The sequence below is a fragment of the Corvus kubaryi genome, unplaced genomic scaffold, assembly GCF_017639235.1.
Source record: "Corvus kubaryi isolate FWS band 111438036 unplaced genomic scaffold, C.kubaryi_AGA036_p1.0 split2-37374, whole genome shotgun sequence".
NCBI lineage: Eukaryota > Metazoa > Chordata > Aves > Passeriformes > Corvidae > Corvus > Corvus kubaryi.
In genome coordinates, this window is record NW_024582082.1 from 3,617,822 (window position 1) to 3,637,176 (window position 19,355).

The 19,355-nt window shown below is 40.6% G+C and overlaps 1 protein-coding gene across 1 annotated transcript; it reads left to right on the forward strand.

Annotated features, from left to right (window-relative positions):
- Nucleotides 1-1,035: 1,035 nt before the first annotated feature.
- Nucleotides 1,036-18,055, forward strand: LOC121658043 (glutamine--fructose-6-phosphate aminotransferase [isomerizing] 2). Its single transcript, XM_042014426.1, has 19 exons — nucleotides 1,036-1,141; nucleotides 5,711-5,818; nucleotides 6,437-6,535; nucleotides 7,219-7,344; nucleotides 7,910-7,968; nucleotides 8,476-8,610; nucleotides 10,029-10,090; nucleotides 11,279-11,358; nucleotides 11,639-11,756; nucleotides 12,415-12,578; nucleotides 13,118-13,213; nucleotides 13,319-13,416; nucleotides 13,751-13,871; nucleotides 14,042-14,199; nucleotides 14,337-14,451; nucleotides 15,051-15,178; nucleotides 15,825-15,992; nucleotides 16,430-16,591; nucleotides 17,195-18,055. Exons 1-19 carry the CDS (start codon nucleotides 1,135-1,137, stop codon nucleotides 17,237-17,239), a joined length of 2,049 nt encoding a protein of 682 aa, XP_041870360.1. The 5' UTR covers nucleotides 1,036-1,134; the 3' UTR covers nucleotides 17,240-18,055.
- The last annotated feature ends 1,300 nt before the right edge of the window (nucleotides 18,056-19,355 follow it).

Consider the following 19,355-nt stretch of genomic DNA (forward strand, 5'->3'; position numbering starts at 1 on the left):
GGCGCTCGCTTTAAAAGCCACCATTCATTCCTTTTGGTTAGAGGAGGCACTCTGAGATAAGAGATGGGGTTCTTTTAAAGAAGATAAAGCTCGAGACACTGCATGGGCCATGTCTGCAGACCTGACCCTGCGCCAGAGGCCATGGCCTTCCTCCTTCTTGCAGTGCCTGCCCCCAGGAGAGAGCCTGGACCAGGAGGCAGCAGCTGGACAAGGCTCCTGGAGCAGTTTCTTTCTTGCCAAGTACATGGAGGAGACCACGGGCTGAGCAGGATCTTAGGCTCTCCCTCAGGTGAGCCTGGCGACCACGTTCAGCCGAGCACGGGGCAGGAGCTCCCCGTCCTGCCTGTGCGGACACAGGTGGCTGCTGAGCGTGTCTGTAAATTCTTGTGGCTGGAGGACGGGGGATCCCTTCCCCTGCCCAGCTCCAAGAGGGGCTGCCCTGACAGGACGGACTTCTTTGCTGCCTGTCCTGCTCCTTCATGGCACTGGGAGATGGAAAACCAGAATCAGGGCACAAAAAACTCCTTGTGCCGCCCATGGTCACACAGCCAGGTCTCTCTGGGGTTCGTGTCACCCCGGAAATCCCTGAGTTGGACTGAGTCACCAGACCTGAGGAGGACACGGGATTCATCCTGTCTTGACATGACTAGAGGATGTAGCCTAGAGCTGTGCCAGAGAAGGTTCAGGTTGGACATCACGTAGAATTTTTCCATGGAAAGGGATGCCAAGCATTGGAACGGACTGCCGGGGGGAGGGGCGGGTAGGGTGGAGGGGGGAGGTGTGGAGTCCCGATCCCTGGAGGTGTTCAAGAAATGATTGGACGTGTCAGTTAGTGCTCTGTTCGACCAGGTGTGATCGGTCAAAGGCTGGACTCGGTGATCTGGGAGGTCTTTTCCAAGCTTAGTAACTCCGTAACTCCGTGACTGCCCGTGAGCGGAGCTCGGCCGGGCCGGGCCGGGCAGGGCGGGAGTGGCCGCGGCCCCACCGAGCTCTGCCCCTGCGGGGGCCCGGGCAGGGGGCGGGGGAGGCAGGGCCGGCCCGGCCCTATAACCGGAGCTATAAGAGCCGCAGGCGGCGGGGCCGCGCCGGCGACAGCCGCGTTTGCCGGAGCGGGAGGGACCGTGCGCTGCCACCATGTGCGGTGAGTGCCGGAGCCGCGGGCAGAGCGGGCCGAGCTTCGACAGGGGCCGCTTTGTCCCGAGCCCAGCGCTGTCGGGGCCGCGGGTTCGCTCGGGACTGGCCCCGCTGTGTCCGTTTGGGGGATGGGAAGGACAGGGAGCGCCTGGCAGGTGAAGGTGAGGCCCCTCGGCCCGCCCGTTCTCCCAAGGAGCGGCGATCGCTGTTCCGCTCCTCTCTCCCCGAGCCCCCCGTGCCTGGCGGCGCGTCCCCGGCTCTTGGGATGGAAATCGCCCCGTTCCCACCGCCCGGCTGCTCCAGGGGTGCCCGGGGTGCGTGGTTAACCTCTGCTCCCGGTCCCGCTGCCTGTGATGCACGGGAGGCGTTGGGCTCTGTCTTTCCTAATCCGGGACTAGGGGTTGATTAATCGTGATTCACTTCCCAAGAGCAGCGATAAGGGAGAGTTTGTGGCTTTCAAACAAAGGCAGTGAAGGAGCTTAATTCTTAGCTGTTTTGAGTTTATTCACGTCATTGTACCTAATAAAGATGAGATGGTAAAGATAATTCCTACACTGTGTATACAGTTGCTTAGATATGCTTTGGATCAGATTGAAATCAAAGTGTGGGTTCAGAAGCTGCTAATGCAGTTGTATTTAGTTAAGGAGGAAAGTTTAGTGAAACTTCGCCTATCTGTCCCTGACACATCCTCTCAGGTCTGGTGAAAGTAGAAAAATTTGCACTTGTACTTCTTAGTCGTCATCAACAAAACCTCTTTTGTGGGATGCAGACTGAAAGTGAATTGAGTTACTGCTCCTAAAATTGAACTTTTGGAATTAGGTATCTTTTCCTTGCCTCCACATCCTTTTTAATTGTAACCTCAGACAGAGCAAGGAGCTGAGGAATCCTCTTTCGCTTGAAACACGAGGTGATATTGTTTCAACTCCTATTGTTTGAGCTCCTACGTGACAGATCACTATCAGTGAGACAAACTCGGTGTCTTCTAAACAAAACCCCTTCAGGTGAGAGACCTGGCCCAGTGCCTGATACACCCTAAAGTGTTCCCACTGAGTGAGACAGGTAATGGTAATATCAGAAACTTTGTGTGTCTGGGCTGTGTATTGATTGGGAAATGAAGATGTTAACAGTGTTCAAGGAGTTCAGTGAAACGTCCGATTTGGGGTGGAGTAAGTGACTCAGTATGAAATGGCAAAGAGCAGCAGTTCACGAAGGGCAAGTAAGAGCAGAGCTAGTTTTTTTCCCATCAGCATTTAGAGACCTTTTATATTACATCCCTTTTCATGAAAGATATCCTCCAGCCTGCTATGCTGATCTCTGTAGGGAGTGTAGGAGTTCTTGAGACTGCAACCAGCAGTTTCTAAATTACTTTTTTGTTGTTGTTTTTATTTTTTCATATCTTTCCAGGTTTAAGTGCTGATAATACACCCTATTGTGTTTTCTTTGGCTTCAGGTAGCATGTGAAGATTTATAGCCCTTTTATTATGTTTTGAAAATACATAGGTCATAAATAGTGCTATAAACATGCTCCTAAGGAAGCAAAGTTGAGATGTTATCATTCTTACATGTAAGAAGACAGCATAGCAAAAGTATTAAAGCAAAAGTATTCAGGGTTTAAAAAACAGTCAAGATGTACTTAAACTGATGATCTACCCATTTTAAATCAAAGTTATTTTATCAGGATATGAAGTTGAGACTCTCTCAAAGCTAAGTTTCTGGCATCAACAATGTGCTTACCCCAAGAGAGGCATCATTTTATTTTTCAAAAAATAAATAATTTCGTTCAAACTTAAAGTATAGGCTGCCCCCTTCTTGATTTTGGTGAAGTCATGCAATTGCAAGAGTTCTTGTGGAATTTTCCCACTAAAAATACTCAATTTACTTTTCCTCTTCTTGACGCTCTGCTTGTAATCCTGAAAGGGGAAGCTCTAAAGGCATGTAAAGGGAGAGCCTTGCTTTCAGTGTCTGCACGTGATTGAAGCTGGTTTTAGTAATTTTTTTACAACCTTCTGTTTCTGTTTTTAGTATCTGCTTCTAAAGGTAAGCCATATGTGATTGACCTAGTTCATCCTTCTAAGCAAACTGTAATTATGGAAAGTTATAAACTGGATTTAACATTCAGATCAAGAGGCCAGTGTCCTAGTAAAACACTTACTGGGTGCTTTTCCTGGATTTTATGTTTTTGAGTCTTCTTAGGGAAGCAAGATCTGGAAACGGCATCTAATACCTTGGGGAGGGCATCATAAAGTAACTTGTTAGCCTCACAAAACTCTTATCATAAGTATGATTCAACTGAGATTCAGTCATACTGGTGTGTGTCCAGAAAGAATTAAGTTACAAGGAGTCTTTATCAGAAGTTGTTTCTACACGACTTGAGTAATGTGCTTTAAATCTGGCCAAAATGATGACAGAGGAGGGAAAAAATATGTGAGTGGATAAATTATGAAACAGAAACGTACTAGAGAAAGTGTTACTCTCAGTGCTTAGAGTAAGATTTATTTCCCTTAACTGAAAGAGTTTATAACATGTCCTTTGAAGTCAGGCTGCTGCAATTGTTTTCATTTTAAATGGCCTCTGGTGACTTCTGCATCTTCTAATGCACGTGTGTGGAAGTGCAGCTACAATTCCCTGGAAACAAGGATCTTTTTAACAATTGCAGCACAATGGTAGCATTGTAAGGACGGTCCCAGAGGAAGGTTCTTCCTGGAGCTCTGTGTAGTGAAAGATGCCACATGGAACATACAAGGATGTTGAGGCTTAAATTCCTTTTGAAATTTGGCCTAGAAAGTAGAGCTGGATCTGGAATGAGGTGTGTGGCAATGTTTTGGAATGATGTTGAGAAATTTGTATTGAAGAAATTGAAGAATGCTGCTCTTGAGGTTGGCGATTAGTGCCAGAGAACGGTAAATATCTATCTGGAAAAATGATCAACAGGCTCTCAATCTGAAGTGACTGCTTATAACAAGAGGCATTATTTTTCAAAGCATCCATGAAGAACAGTATTAAGCAGTTCAAATTCCCAAATTCCTCCTTAAATGCAACTATTGTCTTAATGTCTCTGTTAATGTTGGATGCACTAGAAATAATTAGGCTGAGCTCCTCATAAATCTCACTTCTGAAGCAGAAAAGTATTATCCACCCTTTAATCCTTCCAAAACATTCAGAGGCAAATGCAATACTCTCTTTGTCTCACTGTCAAATCAACAGTTTTAATAGCTTATAAACCAGTGGAGTAACCAAATTCACAGCAATATTTATAAGGGAGATTTATTGGTGTATCATTATAACAGCTTCTTCACTATGGCCATTTACAGTTCAAAAGCCTTAATTGAGGGGGAAGAGGGTGTTAAATTTCAAACAAAGGCTTTCTCTATCTAAAACACTCGTCTGAACTGCTTATCTGTTGAGCTCTTAAAGTCTGGCTTTTTTCTAACTGTAGTCTCCAGTCCTGACTTGTTGCGTGGAGAAACTGTTGAAACAGTGAAATTAGTTGTTTCTGTTTTACTGGGATACAGATTTGCAAGAGTTAATAAGAGGGCCTAATGTATCCATATAAATAGCAGAATCCCAGGGAGAGCAGTAGGCAGAGAAAAGGAATGGCTGTGTTTTCCTTTGCAGGTGACTCTTTTATTACACCTTTTCTAAAGATAAAACAACATCCTCAACATCCTTCTAACAAGAAAATGCCAGTGTACTTTTGCTTTCCAGAAAAAAAAAAAAAAATAGGGTGGAGAACCAAGCCCCAAACTAAAAAAGCCTCTTCTTGGTTGATGACTGGTCTATTCAAGAGAAGAGGGATCAGACTCTCAGGCTCTTCTCAGGCTCGACTGTTTGCCGAGTAGGCAGGGAGTGAGTTCACGGCTCTCCTTGCGATGCCCCTGGAGGAGCTGACACGGGGCAGGCACAGGGCTCTGGTGTGCCTGGCTGGGTTTGGCAGGCGGGATCGTGCTGAGGCAGCACAGGGGGGAGTGCTTGTGTTTTGGGTGACCCTGTTTTGTACCTTCTGTTTCTTTCCTTTGTTGGCCTACCCTGTTGACTTCTGCCCTTTCCTCATGTTTTCTTCTCCATTCTTTTTCTGCTGGAGTGACTGTTGTATACAGGATTAAGCTGGAGCCTTTCAGAAATAGATGTTGTGCCTTGTACCTACCCATGGGTATTTAAGGCCATGACTTGGATTACAAAAGTCTCCTTGTGTTAGTACTGGTGAATATATTCCTTCTTTGAATGTCTGGATATGAAATAGATCACAATGTTCCCATTTTCAGCTGTGGTTTTCATGAAAAGTAGAATTTTTTTAACCTCTCCTAACTGTTTAACTCTTGGTGGGTAACATGAGGAGAGTGAAACTTGCCAGTAGAGTTTGTGCTGAAATGAGGCTTCTGAGTCCTTTATTGTATTTGAATTCTTTCCATTTAAAAATGCATTAGGAGGAATTGCACTAAATGGGAGGTTGGGTGCCCCTAGGATTTCTCCCTGATACTACTTTTAAAGAGTTTTAAATTGAGACTGGAGTGATGAAATTTTTTTTTAAAAGCCTTTGCTTCTTTTCCCCCCTCCTTCCTCTTTTCTCTTTAAACAGGAATTTTTGCTTATCTAAACTACAGAGTGCCTCGCACTAGGAAGGAAATATATGAAACCCTGATAAAAGGATTACAGAGACTGGAATACAGAGGATATGACTCTGCAGGTATGTTAACGAACTCAACAAATTAATTTTAGCAACCAATAGTTCGTTCCATTACTTTTTTGGGTGCTTTCAGTGTCTGGCATCTTGGATTTTTCTTTCTTTATTCTACAGATTAACAGATCAGAACTAATTAGCTTGGTTCTTGGAGTGCTACAGCTTTCCTCAGGACTTAAAACTGGGTGTTTAGCTTTGTAATTAGGTGGTTGAAGTTAGTACACATAAGCAAAACAAACAGGGTGTGGAAGAAGATCTCTATATAGGGCCATGTAGTTTGTGCCTCAGCCTTTTTTGTGCATGTGAATCCCAGTGAAGGATGGGGAAGATTAAATTTGTCTTAAATTTGAGTTGGCTCATTTCATCAGGCAAGGTATTTCAGTCTGTTGCCAACCACAATTTGAGATGGCTCATGTATGTTTTAATCTGTGCAATGGATACAGACTTGATGTAGTTTCATCTGAACATGCACAGGTCTAGGAACAGACTTCAAATATATCCCTTTAAAGGGTAATTTAAAAATACTCATTTCAGTGGTGTGAGCCTGTATTTTCTCAGCCTTTTCCTTATTCTAGTGTATTTCATGCTTTAAATAACACTTAATGACTATGTCCTGTGCTGTAGGAGTCGCAATTGATGGAAATAATAATGAAGATAAAGAAAGATTCATCAAACTAGTTAAAAAAAGAGGAAAAGTAAAGGCCCTGGAAGAAGAGCTGTACAGTAAGTGTTAAAAATGACCCCTTTACTTTGGCCTCCCAGTCAGATACCATCTGCATCTCAGCAGAAAGTCAGACCATAAAATTGCAGTTACGATTTTGTGTCAGCAATAACTGCACTGGGGAGTCCAAGCAGCTGAATTTTTTGTGCCCCTCAAATCTGCGCTCAAAAAGCAAGCTGACCTTCAGATATAGCACTGTGAAATTGTCAGTCTATACTTCCTTCTTTTGGTTGCTCCTTTGTTCCAAAGCTGGGTGTCTTTGGTGCTTTACTCATGAGATTTCTGTGCTGCATGGCTGAAACATGCACTCTGACAGAATTTACAACCATTTAAGCAGCTGGCTGTCATCACAATCTGCTTTATGCAGTGCTTCCATCTGTGAAAAGCTGAAGTTGTGTTTTAATACATTTACATTATAATTTGTAGTAATGGGGTCTGTTAGCCTGGCTGTTAGTATTGGCTAAAAACGCTCAAGTCTTGGCAAGCAAGGATTTAATCACAGTAGCTTGAACTTTTGGAAGTGTAATGTCAAGAAAGCAAATGGTTTAAAAAAAAGCCAGAAGATAGCTTTTAGAGTTTTGCCTGTAGGAATTCTCTTTGTGTTTTACTAATCGTGTGTGCATGTGTGAGAGAGAGAGAGAGAGGCAACATTAATTATTCAGTAAACTGATTTTCTCCTGTATAGAACAAGATGACCTGGATTCAAAAACAGATTTTGAAACACATTTTGGAATTGCTCATACTCGCTGGGCGACCCACGGAGTACCAAGCGCAATAAACAGTCACCCTCAGAGATCAGATAAAAGGAATGGTATGTAATCTCTGGAGCACTCAAACCACATGGATCTGAAATGATTCAATCCACAGAGCACATAGGTTCTCACTATTGTTATGATATCTATTTTTTGTACTAGGGCTAAGCTGTTGCCATTCTATTTAGCTTAAACATGTATAAAACAGCCTCTTCTCAGGCTAAAGTAACACTAAAAATTAATGAGATCTGTTCTCTGAAAATTGCATGTTAATTGAAGTACAACATTCTTGTTTTGAAAGGTGAGACTGAAAATAGAAATGTGTCAATATTGCCTGGGCCAGAAAAGGGAGATTTCAAATCATTCTTTACTTGAGATGGCTTGGTGCTCTTCTACTGGGTGTTGTTTAGAACTCTCTTAATTTGGAACTGCCTTTGTATGCTTTTAGAATTTGTAAGCTTCTGCTTTCTGTTGTCCATATTGTGATAAACTGTAGGTCTGAAAGCTATAGCTACAGTTTCAAGTGTACTTCTAAGCTTTTTTCCCCTTGTAATTTTGTGTTCTGAATTAAATATCTTAATTTTTCATTGCTCATGACTACATACACCTATTTTTTTCTCTTAGAATTTGTTGTCATCCATAATGGAATCATCACAAACTATAAGGACCTGAGAAAATTTCTGGTGAGTTTGTGGCAACTTGATTCTAAAACTAGAACATTAATACTCCTCCAAAGTACCATCTGATCTTTCATGACTTCGATGGAACTTGAATTCAAGTTTCTTGATATCATAAATAAGCTGTGTGAAAGAGTCTGCCTAATAAAGATGCTCAGGAGCTAGTACATGCAATATGTTCCTGTAATCCTAAATGCAAAGTATTTATGAGTAGAGTAGCAGTTTGTGCTGAAATTCTTTGAGAGGGTGTGTGGAGTGGGCTCTCTCCTGTCTCTTGGGGCTTGACAGATGCTAAGCAAGTCTTACTACGTGTCTTATTACAGTATTTCCCAAAGATTATCTATGGCACAATAAGTCCTTGTATTTTATCTGTAGTGATTTGTATCCACTGGTCCAATGTAGTGCTCCGAGCTGTCTGACTCTGCAGTTTCTGGTGGGAGGCAGCTGAGAGGCCCTTCAGCATTTCTGGCCTGAGGATGGACACAATTTTTACCCTTCTATATGGTATTTCAGGAGAGCAAAGGCTATGAATTTGAATCTGAAACGGATACAGAAACAATCCCCAAATTGATCAAATACATGTATGACAACAGAGAAAGTGAAGACACCAGCTTTTCAGCCTTGGTAGAGAGAGTTATTCAACAGTTGGTAAGTGGGAAATTACTTTTTTTCCTGTACCACAGTATAAGCTACGTGTGGGGTTCCTTAGCATTCTGCCTTATGCATTAAGATCCTCTGCAGGAGTTCTTAGAAGGTGCTGCAAATAACACTTTTAGGCTTCTAAACAATGCTTAATAGACCAAGAAATGATATTAAAATTTTGGGGACTTTAAAGGCTTTTCACTGTTAAATCTTTAAATTGCAGTAGCAGTGGGTTTTGTTTGTGGAATTTTTTGTTTTGTCTTGGTTTGGTTTTTTTAGCAAGAAGTTAATGCAGCTTTTTAATGAAGCAGTTTAATTTTAAAAAAAAGTAATAGGAACCTCTGGGGGTTAAAGTCTCTCATAAATGGCAGTGTGTTCTTAAAGGTTATTCTGATCGTGTTGAAACACTGCTGTGATTCAAGTTTGGCCAATGCCTTGGCTCTCCTATTTGGAAATAGATCTAAGAAGCTGGACTAGTTTCCAAACTGTGAAGTGGGAATCTACTGTTACTCAGTATGTGAATACTTAAAAACTTTGATAGATGCATTGCAAACTTGGAGAAAGCTGGCTTTGTTTCCTCCCCCAGTCTCCGGGCAGATGTTTTCCCTCCCCTTCCTGCAGTTTCTTACACTCTTTTCACCTCCCCGTCTCCTCTTTAAAGCAGCTCTGTAGGATTCCTTGGAGCGGGGCTGGAATCCACACGAAGTCAAGGCCTTTGTGGGTCAAGAGGGAACAGCAGTGCAGGCCCAGAGCTGAGGGGAAGGGAGGCTTCACCTGACCCCAGAACAGGGGCAGAGTGCTCTCAGTGGAGCCCTGTGAGAGGAGGGAATGTCACCATCTCTGTCCCACTTGCAGGGTTGGGGGACCTTGGCTCCTGCTTTGGGAATCCTCCTCCAGGATTTTGCCAGCTCTGTTAGTACTATAGATTTATTTTTTTGGTTTTTTTTATGGTGTTATGGATTTTTTGTGTGTTTTGTTTATGAAATACATTAATGAGAATTTGCTACTTGAACTAGAAATAGTAACTCCAGGTTTTTAGTTGAAACTGAATGGTAATGCTCTACATGCAAATTCTGATTGAAGGTCTGACTGAAAGTAAATGTCTAACACTCTTCATGTTGATTATGAGTAACATCTCTGACATTTTCATAACCTTTGCATTAGAAGTTATTGTTTTTATTTATAAAGAAAGGCTAAGTGCTCGCTTCCTGATCTTTCAGCTGCTGCACTGTTAATGTGCAGGTCAGCTTGTTCTGCTCCACAGCCAATTCCTTTAAAGGTGCAATTTGCCCTCCAGGATGAGATTCCTGATAGCAGTTCCTTCAGTGCCTCTTCAGAGAGGGGCCCCAGTTTAATGAGATGCAACTATTTGAGATAAGTTGTTTAGGATCTTTTTTTTTCTCCTCTGTGTTCATGGTTTCCAGGAAGGCGCTTTTGCATTGGTTTTCAAGAGCATCCATTACCCAGGTGAAGCTGTTGCTACCAGGTTAGTAAAAGTCCATTTTATACATAATGCATGCTTTTTATTAGGAAAAAAAAAAAAGCCAGCATCTCTTAAAGATACTAAAATATTGATGTTTAAAGTGCTTAATTAACCAAAACTCAGTGAGTCAATAAAGAATCTCAGTGTATCTAGTGTTTCTAAATTTGTATTAAGAGTGTGCTAACATTTTTCCTATATCAAAAAGGGGAGAGGGAAGGGATATTACTCAGTTTTAATTCCCATTGAGTAAAGACTGAGGTAAGTATATTCATGTTGGCTAAAAGACGATCATAGTAACAGGTTATACAAATAGAGTTCTATAGCTGTCATAGCATTTATGGTGTCTTTCTGTGTAAGCTCTACTTTTATTTATGACTTGGAAAACAACTTTCAGGAAATGTAAAGATATTAACATAGCAAGTGACGTAGCGGTGGGAATAAAGACTCTTTTATGTTACAACCCAAAAGCCCATTGCTTCTGTGGTCTAAAATAAGACTACATTGAAATTGTGAAAAAGCCAGCTGTACCATCACTCCAACTGGAGAACATCTTCTGAAATGAACTATTCTATATGTGGTTCAGGTTGGGGTTTTTAGGGCTGAGGGATTTAAGAGAAGCTAATCTTGTAATCTGAGTGTGACTTGTTATTTTATTCCTATGATTTTTTTTTTAATAGGGTCTTCAGTGTGACATGTAACCCATATAGTTAAAAAATGGTCTTAATATTCTACAGTTTCAGAGGTGCAGTAGTGATGGTTGATGTTTCTGAGTTTGAAAGGCTAAAGAGTGTAACAGTATTTCAATTCTAAAGAGCACGGGAGTTTATCGTTGTCTCACTTTAGAGGCAAAGTAAACTTACGTTTCAAATTGGAGCCTGTACTAAGCTGTTTTCTGATTACTGGAAAGAAAACAGCTGGCTCATATACAATTTCCTATACCTGGATGTAGTTTATGGGTAAAGAATCACCAACGCACATGGTACTTACTCATATAATAATATTTGGTGAATCTTGCAGAAGAACCAAGTTTATATAACACCTGACATGTAATGGCCTTAGAATCGTGGTTGAAGGAGGCTCTTCCTGTTTAGGAAGCTAGATGGGATATTGTCTTTTCAGCTTCACAGATGTCCTGTAACCTCTTTGTATGCACATTTTTCTTTATAAACTTGAGTGTTTTGCTTTTTGTAGGAGAGGCAGTCCTTTGCTCATTGGGGTTAGGAGCAAGTACAAACTCTCAACTGAACAGATTCCTGTTTTGTATAGAACATGTAAGTTGATAAATCAAAATACATTATTTTTAAGAACTAAAATTACTGTTACTTTATGATGAGAAATTAGGTTAATTGGTTCTTGTACCATAAAACTACCAGCTGATGCCAGAAATAGCTTCTTGGCTGAGGATATTTTTATACTACTGAATGTGTAGTTCATGTAAAAGTCCCATCCCCCAAACTATTTTTGTAACTGTGATACCCAAACCTGTATAGTCTGTAATCTTAACTTGAACAGAACTGGTTTTGCATTTAGAATGTCTCATTTCTTTAATAGGCAACATTGAGAATGTGAAGAACATCTGCAATTCCCGAATGAAAAGACTGGACAGCTCAACCTGCCTTCATGCTGTTGGGGATAAGGCAGTAGAATTCTTCTTTGCTTCAGATGCAAGGTAGTAAAAGTACTTCAACTTTTCTGAAAATACTAAAAGTGAGCTCTGAAAATCTTATGCTGTCTTGTGGCTTTCTGAAAGAAGAGCTTTTAATCCAGGTAACATCAGAAAGCCCCCAGGCTCAGATGCTCAAAAAATGTTTGCAGTTCAAATGCTACTGACAAACCTTCAGAAGTGCAGTATCTGCCAGTTGCTGACCCCTACGTGAAATACATCCAGTGTAGGAAAGTAATTTGGGTACAAATGGACACTTAACAGCTGAGCATTTGGGCAGACTATAGGTTAGTCAGGGTCATGATGTCTTTAATTCAGGTATCAGAGGAGTAAAATAGCGGTGCAGTTCCAAGCTTGGCAGGAACCTGGACATCAGGCACACATTTATCTGGAAACAAGAGCGTGACCTTAGCAGGATCCATCAGGGACCCTGGGAGGCCACTTCAGAGCAGCAGTGGTTCCTGAGCCTCCTGCTGTGGGTTGCTGTGAGAGTGCAGAAGGAGCAGCAGATGGAGCCATTGCCTTTAGGATGGCTCTGTCTGTAGTTACGTCTGAAAGGAAGAGAGAAGCAAGGCTGGAAATGCTCTTGTGGCATACTTAATTGCTTTGCTGTTACCAACTCTGACGTGTCAGGTTTGTCTTGCTTCTGTTTTTTTCTCTGTAGTGCTATAATTGAGCACACCAACAGAGTGATCTTCTTAGAAGATGATGACATTGCAGCAGTAACTGATGGGAAACTCTCAATTCACCGTCTGGAGCGTTCAGCTAGTGATGATCCTTCCCGGGCCATCCAGACCTTGCAGATGGAATTGCAGCAAATCATGAAGGGTGGGTTGAAACATCTGTAAATGAGTATCACCAAAGATGGACAGTTACTGTTTATGCAGTAGATGAGGCAGAAAACTGCTAATTGGTTGTGAAAATTACTTTTTATTCAGGCTGTTTGTACTGGGGGATGACAATTCCAAGTTTTGAGACTAAGTGAGAATGGACAGTCTGGGACCCTATCTATTTTAGCCTTGGAAAAGTCATAGATACTTCTATTCATTTCAGTATTTAGTGAAAATACAATAATGTTAGCATGTTGTCGTTGTTGGCAAAGTTTTACTGTAAATTAATAATTGAAGTGGAACAGAGCAGTTTCCTTATGAAGGAATTTATTTACCTTGTCAGTGCTGGGAGATGGAACCAACCAACCAGAGTGAACTATCCATCCTTCCTTTCGTCTTGCCTGTTCTAAGCTTTTGTTTAAGCTAACACAGTCAAGTTAGCTTGTTACCACAGGTCATCTTAGAAGTTCTCTTTGTAACTGGAATAGACTTAAAATAACAAAGCTAAGCATTGCCATGTCATGTTTTTGTAAATAGGTAACTTCAGTGCCTTCATGCAAAAGGAAATCTTTGAACAACCAGAATCAGTTGTCAACACAATGAGAGGCAGGGTGAACTTTGAGAGCAGCACAGGTAACTGAGAACAGCCCTTCAAACTGCACTAAGTTTGAAATTTGTAAACATGCTATCTAGAAAATTAAACACGCTATCGATATATGTGTATTTATTTGTTTGCAGTTCTGCTGGGGGGGCTGAAGGATCACTTGAAGGAAATCAGAAGATGCCGAAGACTGATCATTATTGGCTGTGGGACCAGTTACCACGCTGCAGTGGCTGTATGTTCCCAGCCTTGGTTGAAATGCACATATAACTGGGGTTTCAGACAACAGCTCTTCATCTGCTTTTTCTTCCATCTCAAACTCTGTCTTTCATTGAGGGGTCTCACTGTTTTATTTAGTTTTCCTTAGTGCTACATTCTTTATTAATGCTCCAATGCCATTACCTACCATGCTAGAAGCTAACTTTTTCCACCTTGGTTTTTAAAGCTCTGGTGAGCTCTAATTACCAGATCTTCTATTAAGAATCCATTTAGATTTTCTCTGACTTGTAAAATGTCCAAATGTTAGCAGGTGGCAATATTAACAAATACTGTGTGCTGCTTGAATACAGACTCGACAAGTCCTGGAAGAATTAACTGAATTGCCAGTGATGGTGGAACTTGCCAGTGACTTCCTGGATAGAAATACACCTGTATTCAGGGATGATGTGTGCTTTTTTATAAGCCAGTCAGGTGAGCTGCATTTGCTGTTGAGTGAGTGCTGTAAGATTGCTTTCCATTGCACTTTGCATCGTGTAAGTGTGGATACAGTTATTTAGAACACACTTGTGTAGAATTTCATGCTTTTCAGGAATCATTATTATCCTCTGCCAACCTGAAGTCAAGATGTGAATGTTTTCCAGGTGAAACTGCAGATACACTCATGGCCTTGAGGTACTGTAAAGAACGTCGTGCTCTGACAGTTGGCATCACAAACACAGTTGGAAGTTCAATATCCAGGGAGACTGACTGTGGTGTGCACATCAATGCAGGACCTGAGATAGGTGTGGCAAGCACAAAGGTAATTGCTGTTCAGTGTTTGACTTTCATCCTTCAGCCCTGTGGAATACAATTAAAATTTTAATTGCAGCACTTCAAACTGAGATCATATTCACTCTCTGCAGAATTAGCTGCTAAATGTTTTTATTTTGTCTGCAGGCTTATACCAGCCAATTCGTGTCTCTTGTAATGTTTGGCCTAATGATGTCTGAAGACAGAATTTCCTTGCAGAAAAGGAGACAGGAAATCATAACTGGACTAAAATCATTGCCAGGTATATTGATATTTTGGGTTTGAGGAGGTGTAGGGGATGTTGGCAGTGTAAAATACTACTCAGGGATATTTCTTTCTCATTTAAGTTTCACTCTCCCCCTCATACTGAAAGGCAGACAATATGAGAAAAATGGACTGTTAATTTCTGCACTATTTGCCAATTTTACAAGCGCCCTTCCAAGAAACTTGGCAGGAAGATTGGAATTTTCATGGGTTGGGTTTTCTAATTACAATAAGGTAGTTTTGTATGAGAAATATTACTTGATCTCCTAAATTCATGGTTAGAAATTTTTTAAGCCTCCCACTTTAAATCAGGATGGATAAAAGGAAACTAATTCAAAGTGACTTTCAAATGGATGTTTCACAACTTCCTTTAGAAATTCAAATGGGATGTATGAGCACTGCTTAAACCAATAGTTGCTTTAAATTTATTACTGTAAGGCTGGAGAAAATATCCTTAAACTGCAGTCAAAGTTGCTAAGTTAATGGTTGAATTGTATTAAGTGTATTTATTCTATTAGATAATTAGAACATTCTACTACAAGTGAACTATTTTTTCCAGTTAAAAAAAATTAATTTTTTTTTTCTGTGCCTCAATAGAAATGATTAAAGAAGTCTTGTCCTTGGATGAGAAGATACATGATTTGGCTCTTGAACTGTACAAACAAAGATCATTGCTGGTTATGGGTCGTGGGTATAATTATGCCACTTGTCTGGAAGGAGCTTTGGTAGGAACTTCTCAATATTGTTCAATATTCTTGAAAAAGAGATTTTGTGGCTTCTGCAACATAGTTTATTTCTAATATTTCATTACAATTTAATTCTACTGCAGTAAAACTGCTATCTATAACTAGGAGCATTTAATTCAACACATACATAGGGTGAACCTGGATATGATATCAGTTCCCTGTTTCACATAATAAACACAGTGTTTAATGAGTGTTTAAAAACAAGAAACTAACAATTTAAGTTGCTGACCCATTTGAAAACAACATCAGAAAAACGCAATTTGCTGATGTTGAGAAGAGATGCTCATGCAGGAAACTCATGAATTATGTTATGAACGCTCTGGTAAAATGGACACATACCCATTTCTCAGAGGAGTTTGATGTGTTAAAGGTAGACTGCAGTAGCCAAGGTTGTGCTGGGTGTTTGGTTCCTAAAATTCCTGTTGGTCACTCCATGTGCATGGGCGAGCTCTGCTGCTGCCCACAGCCTGCTAGAAATCCCAGCAGACACCCGTGTGTTTTCACTACTACTTGATACTGTGTATATGTATTTAAGTGGCAGAGGTCCAGCCTTGGTGTTTTGCTTCTTGTGGCTGTCATTTCTCAGCTGATTTAGTAATAATTTGAGGCATTTCATTTTTTTTAGAAAATAAAAGAAATCACCTATATGCACTCGGAAGGTATCCTGGCTGGTGAGCTGAAACATGGGCCCTTAGCCCTAATAGATAAACAAATGCCTGTTATCATGGTGATAATGAAGGATCCTTGTTTCACCAAGTGCCAGAATGCTCTGCAACAGGTCACTGCTCGGCAGGTATGGTGTTTAACTAATTAACTTATACCATGTCACAGGAAAAGAGATTGTGCACACTGCATTGCTGCTGACTGTGCATCTGGAAAGGGACGTACTGCTGATTATTTTTAATTATTAAGTTGTAAATAAGATGATACATCTGCATTGCAGGTTGTTATTGCAGGTTAACATTAGCAGTGAAAACTGATTTCATATGGCTTGTTTGTTTGTTTTGGGGTTTTTCTGTTTTGAAGCAAATGGAATTAATATTAAAACTCTACAGGGTGAAAACATTCAAGTCTTACAATATAGTGAAAGTCAAGAGCCATTATGCAAGACTGGTATTGCCTTTGTTAGCTAATTGAGTGTCTTCAAAGACGTGCAGGCATGCTATGAACAATATTTCGAAGTAGTTCTAGGCTAGCTGTTCACTTAACATTGCAAAATTTTATTTTCAGGGTCGTCCAATCATTCTGTGCTCTAAAGAAGACACTGAAAGCTCAAAATTCGCCTACAAAACCATTGAGCTACCTCATACAGTTGACTGCCTTCAAGGAGTGTTGAGTGTCATTCCTCTTCAGTTGCTTTCATTCCACCTGGCTGTTCTCAGAGGATATGATGTAAGTGTTTTCTATATTTAACACTCCATTTAGTGCAGTTTTGAACTTCCTCCTACCAGTGTAGAGTGAGAGACCCAGTTATATGGCATATCTAAGAGATAGCTATGAAAATAGCTAGTGAAGTTCATAGTGAGTGTGGTTATAGAGGTGGCATTTCAGTGCCAATTCTTCAGTTTTGTATTTTTAAATTAGTATCCTTCTAAAAAAATTTTAAAGCTCTTTTGCTTAGTTTGATTAGTTAAGAGTGCAAATGGGACTTTTTCAGAGAACTCAGTCTTGAAATGTGATATTGTAGTTTAACTTAAAATAGGTCAGTGCTTTGCACAGCTTGGTTTGTTGATGCGTTGGTGTGTCAGTTTGTGATGACTGCTTTGGAAAGGTACCCTGTGCAAAACAAATATGTATTTGTTAGGCGGGTTTTGGAAGCACAGATGAATTCAGCTGCGAGTCATTATCTGCAGATCTATAGCCTGTTGTGTGTGTTAATGTGTCTAGAATAAAGCAGAACTCATTAGGAAGTCTGAAAGAGCACACTAAATGAACTGTCAAATGCAGAATGTCAGTATTACTCTGTCATACTGAAAGTCTGTCTCTTCATTCTAGGTGGACTTTCCAAGAAATTTGGCCAAATCTGTTACTGTCGAATAACAGCCAAGAACAGCTGATGTGTTTGTCACCAGACCTCTGAGTTATACTTGTAGAATGTGTTGTTCTGAACTGATAGGTAAATGTTCTTTCTAAAGAGAATGACAGTGCTAACTGGAAAGTGTCAGATGGATTTATCTTGCAGCTTTAAAAGCTTTTGATGTGCCTTGTACCCAAGTGCTTTTGCTCACGGCAAATACTCCTCTAAGTTCTGAAATTGCCAAAGAAGATAAAAATTGTTTACACATGGTATACTGAATGAACTTTTTTACTGTGCAATATATATATATATATATACAGCTCTCTCCAGAGTAACTGTGAACATTTTTTTAGCCTACACTACGTAACTAGTTTTAAAGATATAGTATTTATAAGTACAATTTGTATAGCTTTTTTTAAGTTATTTTTTTAGTACGTTGCTTATCTGTAACATTGGTAATGCTCAGACTGTAAATACTGAGCGTGTTGATACTTGTGTACAGGTGTTAGGGATTTTCCTTCTTCAGCCTCAAACTGGAAATTTGTTGTCCCCTCTTCTTTCCCAGCTTCCCTTCCCCCTTTGCATCTGTGTTTCATATTTAACCAGTCATTTACAAAGTTCTTCTGTGGCTGTTAATTCCCAGCTATGTTTTAAATGTCTGCTTCTTTCAACTGTTTTGAAAAGCCAGAACGACATTTGTTTTGTATGCCACCCCAGCTCTTATTTGCATAACATGTATAGTGCAACAGAATAAGGGAACTGGATGTCTTTCAATTGATATTTTTGTTTGAAGAGGGTACAATGAAATGACAATACAATTAAAAGATTATATAATTCTTCTTGTTTTGTGGTTTGGTTTTGTGTGTTTGGGTTTTTGTTTATTTTGTTGTTGTCTTTTTTTATTTTTTTTAAATTGATGACTTCTATCTCAGATCTGAATCAAGTCCTCTTTTAGTACCATATATGTTTGCAAAAGAACGCTTCGCTAGTTGCAAACCAACTTGCAGTAGGGGGGGCTTATAAACCTGCAAAAAAATAAGGTAAATACACACAAGAAGTTCCCTGCTCATTTGTTTGGTTTTTATTTCCAAATGGCCAGAAAGCATAGTATTTAGTTTTTCTGCATTTTATTAACTAAATACTTCACTAGTAAAGCTTCCTTTATGATATTCCTCTGCAGGCTTGCTTATAAATTGAGGAGTTTGAATGTTTACTTAGGTTAAGAGGTTGAAAGTGTTACACCAGCTTGTTGTAATAGAGGCTACTTACTGGAAACTGCCCTAGTACTTTTTATAATCACATAAAAGAACCAAAATCATAACGAAAAGTATAGTACTAATCTGACCTAAATGCCAAGAATATGTAACACTGTGTCTAACATGTTTTGGTAGAATGATGAGAAGGCCCCTTTTACTCTCTGTCTAGAATTAGTATTCTCTTCATATTAAAAATTGGAACTATCAAAGCATATTGATGTCATCTACTCTATATGCTCCATTAAATTGATTTTATTGAAAAAATTGCAGGTGCGTTTTTCTAAAATCATCTGTAAGAACAGAAATCACAGAAATGAAAGGTCTCATCACTCCTGGGAGAGGTGGAAAATGGAGTTTATTTTCAGGCAGCACCTGTTTTAAAAAAACAAGCAGTTCTCATGTCAAGGTGGGGGGTATGTAATGGACAGAAGGCTTATGATTTTTGAGTGTGGTTGAAAATAGCTCGGGGAGGGAATCCCTTCCCTTCTGAGCCATCCCCCTGGAAAGGCTGTGGGAAGTCCGTGCTCCAGGGCTGTGGCAGAAGCAGCAGTTCAGGGTGTGCAGCAGCACAACGAGGCCGTGGTGTGTTGTGACGTGGTGACAGGCTGCCACCATACGATGTCATCCTGCCACTTGGAGGGCTTCTTGTCCATGGCAGGTGTTTGTGTCACGGAGGGCTTCTCCCGGCCTGCTGGAGCTGTGAGGAGCTGGCAGTAGGATTGGTGCCATAGCCAGTCATGACATGGTGCTGCAATCAAGTGACATCATGACTATCGCGACAGCCTGGTATCATGCGATGACATCACAACTCTCGTGACAGGCTGACGTCATAAGATGACATCACGATTATCGTGCCAGTCTGACGCCACGCGACGACACCACG

Excerpts from the sequence above, each read along its gene's own strand:
- LOC121658043 (XM_042014426.1), top strand. Across the intron at positions 5,819-6,436 it reads CAGAGGATATGACTCTGCAG|GAGTCGCAATTGATGGAAAT; the intron begins GTATGTTAACGA and ends CCTGTGCTGTAG. Across the intron at positions 14,200-14,336 it reads TAGGTGTGGCAAGCACAAAG|GCTTATACCAGCCAATTCGT; the intron begins GTAATTGCTGTT and ends TTTTGTCTGCAG.